Below are 9,743 nucleotides of genomic sequence, written 5' to 3'. Positions count from 1 at the left end.
CGTTCATGCATGCTGTTGTCTGTTGTCAATCTGACAGTGCAATGACATTGTGAATGTGAGATGATTTGATTTTGATAGTTGTCACGTACGTAGAAATTGAATTTTGTGTAAAAAAATACGACTTTTATTAATTAAAATTAATTATAGTGATAATGCAAAACACGCGAAATTCAGCATCGTCGATGTTGGAGATGCGAAGTTAACCATACTACCGAGTGATGACGTTGAGCAACGACGATGTGATCTTTAGAGTCAATAGAAACAAACTTTGTCGTCTCATTGTTTGATTGTAATCATTATCTCTGCGGAGATATTTTGATATGTCACATTTTGTCGATTTTATGGACGGCGTCCCAGTGAAAATATCTGAAAAATACAAGCGACCGCCCCGAATAGATCTGCCGTACAGCGTGCACGAATGCCCACTACGAGCTCAAAATGTGGTCAACAACGCTGTTTATTGCAATCAGTTTGAGACCAACGTGCTGTCGAAGCTTAAAGAACTACGGAGCGCTAAAGAGACCAAGAAAAACGAACGTAAACATCGCTTACAGTTATTAGAGGAAGCCAAACAGAAGAAATTGGATGCGATCGCGGCCGCTGAGGCCGAGGAAAAACTTAAACAGCTCAGCGTCTCTGAAGTGTCTTACCCGAGTACTGACGAGATAAGTGCAATATCTCCTGATGAGAAAAATGACAAAAACTGTGATACTACTCCTGTGTTAGAAGAGTCTCCTGAAATGGAGCCCGCTGTTCCCGAAGTCACCTATCAGACATGCAGTAACCCGGAACCAGAGCTGAATATCCTACAACCTATACAGTTACAAGCTAACTACCCGCAGAACAGCTTACTAGATGATCCTGACCCATTGCAAGAATATAAAACTAATAATAAGATTAAGAAAAGACCACAATATAATCACAATGTAGAAGCCCTTACATTTAGAGATTTTGAAAATGATACTTCTAGCCCGTTTGATAATGTGGAGCTAAAGACAATAAATGACATGGAATTATTAGCCCAGATACTGCAGAGTCAGAAAGAATCTACAACAAGCTGCAATCCTCAACAGTATATATCTGACCAAACATTTGCAGCTCCAAGCTGCGCATCCCAAGCTCAGACAGAGGGACTTGCTTATCTGCCTAATTCATACACTGAACAACAAATGCAAGGCCCTGGATTAATGTATATAACACCGCAGCACTATCCGGTTTCTAATGGTTACTATGTACCAGCTGATAATGTCTGTGATAACCAAATGCCAATGGAAAACATGTACATGCCAAATTATCAATATTATGTTCCTACAAATCCATATCCTGCTAACCCTCAGTACTATAACAATCCATTACCAGTCAGTACGGACATTAATCAACCACAAAGTGAGTCCACATTCATTCCGCAACCATATTATTTTCATCAATACCAACCAATGCCTGCACAGATTCCAACTGAAAATCTAGTACAGGATGGGAACAAAATAAATGAAAACCCAAGTACTCAGATCAAATCACGGTCTCGAAGTGTGCCGGACATAGTTAGAGAATTGAATGAAGAAATCATGTCAGCAAGGCTTCGAGCAAATGAAAGGTCTTCACACAATGTAAGCCCAGCACCAACAAACATTCCACAACCATCTTCAAGCACTGAAAAGAAGGAAAGGAAAAGCAAAAGGAAATCGGAACAGCTACCCAATCCTTTGGAAAAGCTGTCTCCAAAGCTCCAGGATATGTGTAGGAAGATACATGGCATGGGGTTCCCACTTGACAGGGTTGCTAGAGTATGTACGCTTGTAGGTGATAATGATAAAAAGGTGAGAAACCAAACTTATTTCCTTATCTTTATTTAGACAAAACATCTTAATTCAGAAATTTGTTCAAAGAGTTAAATGTAAAAAAAGTATTGTTTTAAATAATTTCACGGTTTAGACTCACTTGTTTTAATCACTCGCGACGTGTTTCGGAGAGCTTAGGTCTCCTTTCTCAAGCACTAATAGTGCGAGCAGCGTTCACGACGACGTCGACGCCCGTGTATTGCGTACAGCATGCAACACACGGTCGTCGTGAACGGGGTCGAAGTGACTAAAACAAGTGAATATAAACCGTGAAACTATTTAATGTTGGTATGTCTCACAACAGTTTAAATTCAAGTATTAAGTAAATATTGTTGTACAGAAAAACCTTCATCTTTCTGTTTTAGAGCATTTATCTTATAATTGAAAGTGTTGTGTATTACTATCTTAACTAACTTAGCGGTTTCACTCACGAGTTTTTAGTCACTCGACATGTCGCGCTAGTGACTAAAAACACGTGAGTGAAACCGCTAAGTTAGTTAAGTTAATATGTCTCACGATAGTTTAAATTCGATTGTGTTTCACTATCTTTATTACATACCATTTACTGAGTGTATTTTATCAATTTAAATACACATAATGAGACATAGTTGCAATGTAATATTGTGCTAAGAATATCCACAATGTTTTTTTAAGTGACATTCATAAAGTAGGTCACAGGTATAATTGGATGAATATACCCGTGTCTGTGCTATTCATGAGACATTAATTAGCATACGACATATCTGCCTACCAGTCTGTATTACCTACTAAAAAGAACACTATTAACCATAGGTGTGCCTTAACTCTGTGCAATAAGGGTTACCTACAAATTGTCAGGTACCAGTATCCACGGTACCATTTATTTACTAGCTATAGTAGCTATTAGTGCCTGACTGATTTTTTTTTCCGGAACAGAAATTGAAGGTTCGGTTTTGCTCTAGTTTGAACATGATTTTTTTGCCGAAACCGAAATCGAATCTTCGGTCGGTCACTACCGAAAATACAGTTTCGGCGCGGCCGAAAGTTTCAATATCAACGAACCTTCGGCCTAAACATAATTTTTATGCCGAACCAATACCGTAACCGAAACTTCGGTCGAACAGTACGCTATAAAACAAAGTTATGGCAGGCGTGGCTCACTCCGCGATTTCGTCGCGTCGCTACAAGTACATGGGGCCCATACCAATTTTGGTGTCTAGCCATAGCAGTTGCCGCGTACCGCTACGGAACGGACGCCTGCTCGCGCTTGCGCCACCTTGCGGTCGAATCTGTCATAATAGACGCATTTTGTTTGAGAGTGAACCTTAATTCTGTACTTAGTGTTAGTACTATTATTTATTCTGTGGTTATTGGTAGTTATGTAACTCCTGAATTTTCATTTCGAATAATTTGGTGACATTTGTACAGAAGACGTCAAATATAAGTTTACAGTTTTGCACTTTTTTCATTAGAGCATTTCTAAAAAGTTTCGTAAGTTGAAGGTTTTAATATCGAACGTAACTTTAATATATGCCAGCATAAGTTGACCCGTGTCCGTTGTCATTTTCCAGGTGATCGAGGGTCTTCTAATAATGGGCGAGTTGATGGACCTTGGCTTTTCAGAAGGCCGAGTGTCCGCCGCCCTGGCGAAACACGAGTTTAACCGAGACAAGACGTTGGACGATTTGGTGTCGTAACGGTTAAAAGGAAAACGGTATTGAAACGAATTATATGTGGATGCCCGTAAGACGTTTTAGGTGGTTGAGCAGTAGTGACCAAAAATATACTATGCTTAATTTGGATATACTTTAATTTAATAATTATACTTTTTCCTATATGGGGTGGGAAAATGACACGCTGTATGACAAGGTATGGTACACTTAAGATTCCATGTTGAATCGTTTATTGAGAATGGATGTTAGTAGCAGACTCTTTCGTATCTTCATTCTCAACATATCTGCCTTAAGTCAAGAGATAGTATATAAACAAAATATGATGCTTCCCATATACTTACCTAAAAACCCAGTAAGGAGAAATGATTCACGGTTTACTAAAACAATCATTGGCCACCTTTCAGTCCTATCAAGTTTACAATACTATTACATTTTCATCTAAGTTCCATTCATAAAAAATTGACCTCCATGAAATTGGTCAACTTCCACAGGTATAAGATTTGATTAAAGACAGACCTTAAAGGAGTCTCACGCCAGAACGGTGCGGTTCCGGACGGTTCAGTTTTTTACACATAGCATCATGGGATCACCAATCACCCATCATAGAAAAAGAAAATTTTCGGAAGAGTCGGCCCGGACCTGGACCATCCTAACGTGAGTTAACTGATCATTGAAGGACCTTTATACTAGATAGATTTATGGGTTCATCATAAGCCCGCTCCAGACTACGCGGCGCAAAGCCGCGAACGCGAGTGTGGAGTCGATTTCGCTGATAAATGAACTAGACTCCACACTCGCGTTCGCGGCTACGCGCCGCGATTCGCGCAAGAGTGTGGAGGGGGCTATAGAAATAAGATTGGCAAAGAGTCAGTTAACAATGTGGACAATGATACTTACTAAAAGTTGACGATTAAAATGAGTAATTATTGTTTATCTACTGCTCTCCATCGGCCACATTTGAGTAGGCTGTTTGGTGTTTGCTATAAATACCCAAATTATAATACGTTTAGTGGTTGACAAAAAATGCTTGTAATTTAATGTATTTTGCGAGCGTTTATTTTTATAAACGCTACTTACCTATCATTACGCCAAAAAAACTTAGACATAAGTCGGCAAAAAGTTTTATTACTTATTATAAATATGAGACCTCACTGGACTTGTACATATAGAATACCATTCGGGGACAAACTATTCTTTTAGAGGATGACAACTTTTCGAGGGTATTGGCAGTCTTTTTAATTACACGTCTCTGATGGTGGTCTACATATCTTTGAAATCCATTGTCTTTAACTAACATTTTTTTCGGCGAAATGATAGACAATCTTATAAAACGATAATAGCGAAAGAGTGATATATTTTCAATAATATATTAAGAGTAGGTAGTGTGTCGAAATAATTATTATGCTAGAAAATCATGTAAGACTGAGCGATGACAAGATTTCTGAATATTACAGTTATATAAAAAAAAATTACAGGTGTTCATGAGAGCTGGCACGAGATGTGTGCTGATCTGTCAATTTTTTAATAGACATTCCGTGTCAGCTCTACGCGTTTATCACCCTGATGTGGATCCGTGTGAACGAGACAGCTCTATACACGTATATAACGATGTACCGCTCGCACACCGAAGCGGTGTGACGATGAGGACCCGCATCCAATGTGAAGACCGCTTTATAAAGGCTTGTAGCCTGTAGTACAAGTGGACCATATTTGTTAGAAAGAGATTGTCGTTTCTATTGCAGGTTACAGGATAACTGCAATCAATTAACAGTCATTGCTCAGTATAGTCATAGACTATGTAGATAAACTACTAATTTAACAGACGTACGGAATTAAATAAGATTTCGTCGCAGTCACTTTCATTTTCACTAGATGGCGCTACACAACGGCATACTCGTATCGTACGCATTAACTGGGATTTTAAAAGTTCTTCTTTCAAAAGTCCTCTTTCTCCACACAGGACGATTTTTTGCAGTTTCGGAGTTTCGTTTTTAACTGGGTTTTCAAAAGTTAACTTTCAAAATTTCGATTAGCGCAAAACGTTAACGCTATGCAGCGCAATCTACTGCAGCTGTCAAGATGACAGCTACGAAATCAACAACTCCGTGAGTCTATGGTTACTCAGTTGTCTGTGGTAAGATGCTATTCTTAGCCTACTTAAAGTAGAGAGCTTATTTATTTTTATGCCTTCATCACCTTTTAATTCTTGTATACAATAGGTAAAGGCGCAGATCTCCAGCCCTTATCTGTCACTTTGTCACTTGCCATAAGGATGCTCTGACAGGTTTGTCGTATAAATATACAAGCGATTTTAGTCCTTACGGTAAGCGACAATGTGGTACCTTTTGATTGAAACGTCACAATTACTTTTACTGCTCTGACATGGCTCCGGCCCTGTCGCGACAGTAAGACATTCCAATATATTCAGCAATTTTGGCCGTCGTTAATTGATGCTGGCTGCACAAACTGGTTAAGAGAGGTCAGCAAACCGCGGCTCTTTGGAGATAGGTACGATTGCGGCTCTTAAAGTCACCCAAAAATTACACTTAGTGTAATTTTTGGTTGGGTAAATTACACTGAGACCACTGAAAACGTTAATTTGCGGCTCTTTAAGATTTCTAATATCGGCGATTTCTACTACGGCTGGCTCTCTTTCCCAAAAGTTTGCCGACCCTTGCTTGTTATGTATTCAAAACCCTATATCACGTGCTTTAACCAAAAACTATGCCTGCGACTATTGTAAATCAGTATACCTAAGTATTCACGATAACATTCAAACAGTCCCTATTTTTAGTACATAGTCAATTTTCTGTGGTCAACATATTTTATTTCTACAGTAAGTGAATGATATGCATTTTGTTATATTTCAAATATTCGTCCATTTAATAAATTATTAGCTAATATGTACTGAAATGAAATTCGTAAAATTCAAAACGAATATTGTAATTATTGTCAAACACTATGTTTTGTTTTAAACATCACAATGTATATAAATAAATATACTTACCATGTATGTAAAAAGTATTTTCGTAGTCAATATGTATATATGTATATGTATTAACGATATGAATATTTGTAGTTAAGCAGAAAACGTAAAGAAATAAAAAGGAATGTTAAATATTGTTTATTGGGAAATTATACATAAAAAGTTTCAGCACCTAACTAAAAAAAAAAAACATAACTTAGCACGACGATTATTATAATTATAAAAGTTAGAAAGGACGAGGATAATTTTATTGTCATAGACAAGCATGGAAGTATGTATAAATACTTTAAAAGTAATACGCACTTCAGTTTGGTTGCCTAGTTTGCCTTTATCCTAAAATTAGATGAAAGGCCAGAGCACACCGAATGCGTGTGGTGTGCGTAGAGTGCACACGTCATGCAAGCGTTGTGCCTTGTGCCGTCTCTCATAAGGATCTGTATATTACAACTCGCACGTGCACGTTTATACGCACACGCAGCCGGTGTGCACAGGCCTTTAACGTTACGTACTGTAAAATAAATAGAGGACCGTTAGATCGCCACGCCATTTGAGCATTTTTAGATGTAGCAATGATATGAAATGTTTTCTGCTTTACTACATACAAATTGAACAGATATGTCACTAACATTGATGCAAACGCCATTTTATTTATTCAATAGACATGTTAAGACATTTTACATATTATATCGTTTGAATTTCGATGACAGTTGCGTCAATAGAAAATGAACGTTAACTCTTTAGTATTAAGGGTGCAGAGGGCTACCGCGAACACCGAAGTTCGCAAATTGCGGGCAGCTTTCTCTGTCACTCTAACTACACTTTAGTTGGAGTAAAAGAGAAAGATGCCCGCAATTTGCGAATTTCGGTGTTAGCGGTAGGCCCTCTGTTGTCATGGTAGTTTGAAAACGAATAACAAACATCAATAATATCCAATAAATGCACTTAGTGTTCTCTCCTGCTCTGTTTCCACGTTAAAAATGAGAGAGTTATATCTATGGGTATATGATATTACTGATATTGGTTGTCACTATTAAGTGCTCAATTACACGACACGTGCTTTTGAAGCATTTTTTGAATATTTTTTTTGTAATTTGGAAGAAATCCAAATAGGGTTGTTTCCACATGTTGAATTTTATAACTACATCTAGCTAAATACCTAGATAGAAAATGAGCAATTTATTACAATAAATTGAAAACATAAAAAATATATAGGAATAATAAATAAATACAAGACTTCAGTTAAAAAAAAAAGCAAAATTAACTTCCAAATAGGAAATAATAATGGTATTATTTGATTCCTTACATTTTATTAAAAAATATATTGTCGGTATAGCAACAATATACATAAACGCATTATTTCACCGACAAAAGCGCGATTTCCTTGTTTTCCACGGCTTCTAAGCAATAGCGACGTTACATACTGACGTCACGATGTAATGCCAATTTGTTAGAAGCGTTTTGTCAGTAAAGTGCGGGTGCCAGACTTTGACCATTATTTGTGACTTGTACTACTTTAAGACATACAGACATTTGATCCTCAAAACAAACCTGATCGACTGATACCATTAATAAAAATTTGTGGAATACCTTACCTTGCACCTTGTAAACCATACTCGTACCTTGCAAAACCTTAATTCTATTTTATACGTAATCTATTGGAAACTAAGTAATAGATTTCAGTACCTTTTTATTCTAAACTTTATCCGATGATACTCAACACTCATATATAAAAAATCTGTTTTGTTCTTATCGCTTTCTGTATACTATGTAATGTACAACATCTGTCTATAAAACCCAAAACTGACTTTTTTACGTGTATATGCTCATTCATACCATGGTGACATTTCGAGATTTTCGTGCTTTGACCAAAAGCAATACAAAAACCACAGCTTCGTGTAATTACCTGTTCCTGGCCCGCGGTCTAAGATTTGTAACTTGTATAGTCCGACATGAAATTGTAGAAAATAAATGAGGGCGCCACTTCCTACGTAACTGTCACATTTTTGACGTAAAATGCTTAAACATGGCAACCATTTAGTATGGAATTTTTTTTAGTTCCATTTTATTTAATTTCTACTATTTTATGTCGCACTATAAGTGAACGCTTGGTAGAGTGCGTGATTTTATACTTCGGCTTCACATCAATGGAAATAATGTATAAATAAAGAGTTATTTTCAATTTGGTATTTTAAGTGACCTGTATGTAACCTAGATTAAAATGCGTCCAGCGAATGCGCTGTGAGTGCACATGAAGGGCAGACGAAAAGAACATGTCTAGTTACTTTAGTAAGAACTATTATATAATCTGTGACTTAAGTAACATTTTGAGTAGGTACCGTAAGCGCGTTTTTAAAGTTTGGAACGATGTAAAAAATTACGTTAATTCCGTGACCAGGGGGCCATCTGTTTTTAGTAGTGTAACCCGTTCGCATTAAAAAACCGCAAATCGATGTACAGGTTAGCCGTTTGGCAGACGCATACTAGAGGTCAAAACAACATTTTTGACCCGCAGTTCCGAAAAAAAGTGAAAACATTATTTTATTTGTATGGAAAAAAAAAATCCAAAACCTATCGTGTGTGGTATCATACGAAAGGGCTTTTTGAGGCGATTCTAAAAACATATCACATCATTACATTTCGGCCAATTTTTTTAAATTAAAACAAAAAGAATTTTCGAAACATACCAAGTTTGGGCTCCTCCAGATACGATATGGCTGATTTTTTTCGTACAATATACCACAAATGATACGTGATATCCTCATATCCAACCCCAAGAAAGCAATTTTGAAAATAATATCATTAACATTTTTTTTTAATTTTTCAATTTTACAAACTGACACAGTTCTACTTCAATACCTATTTTACGAGACTTATGGAACTGTACTGCAGATATGGTACATATTAATCATAAAATGATACGTAATATCCATATATCGAACGGGAAATACCTCTTTAACCCTTTTACTGCGCCTTTTCATCGGTTGGTATAGTTTGTTTTGTTTTTGACACAAAATATCAAGATTGTATCCTTCAGATACGATATACCTTAGATCTTGTGATTAGTTTTTTAAAACTTGGGAAAATAGCCAGGTGATGGCCATATCACCTGGCCTGGCCTAGACACAAGAGATTTATATTTCTCTAGTTCTCATGGCATTGAGTTTTTTTTCCCGTCTCGAGAATTCTCGAGCAGAAACCCTAATCCTTTTATACAAATGTGGTTATCCAGAGCAGCCCCGTCACCTTAAAAACTGAATATGTATTTGT

The 9,743-nt window shown here is 37.0% G+C and overlaps 1 protein-coding gene across 1 annotated transcript; it reads left to right on the top strand.

The window, feature by feature from the left end:
- The first annotated feature begins 65 nt into the window (after positions 1 to 65).
- Positions 66 to 4,156, top strand: LOC134748971 (uncharacterized). Its single transcript, XM_063683839.1, has 2 exons — positions 66 to 1,817; positions 3,389 to 4,156. Exons 1-2 carry the CDS (start codon positions 321 to 323, stop codon positions 3,512 to 3,514), a joined length of 1,623 nt encoding a protein of 540 aa, XP_063539909.1. The 5' UTR covers positions 66 to 320; the 3' UTR covers positions 3,515 to 4,156.
- Positions 4,157 to 9,743: the final 5,587 nt, after the last annotated feature.

This window comes from Cydia strobilella, chromosome 17 (genome assembly GCF_947568885.1).
Source record: "Cydia strobilella chromosome 17, ilCydStro3.1, whole genome shotgun sequence".
NCBI classification, from domain to species: Eukaryota; Metazoa; Arthropoda; class Insecta; order Lepidoptera; family Tortricidae; genus Cydia; species Cydia strobilella.
This window is presented reverse-complemented; position numbering and strand designations above follow the sequence as displayed.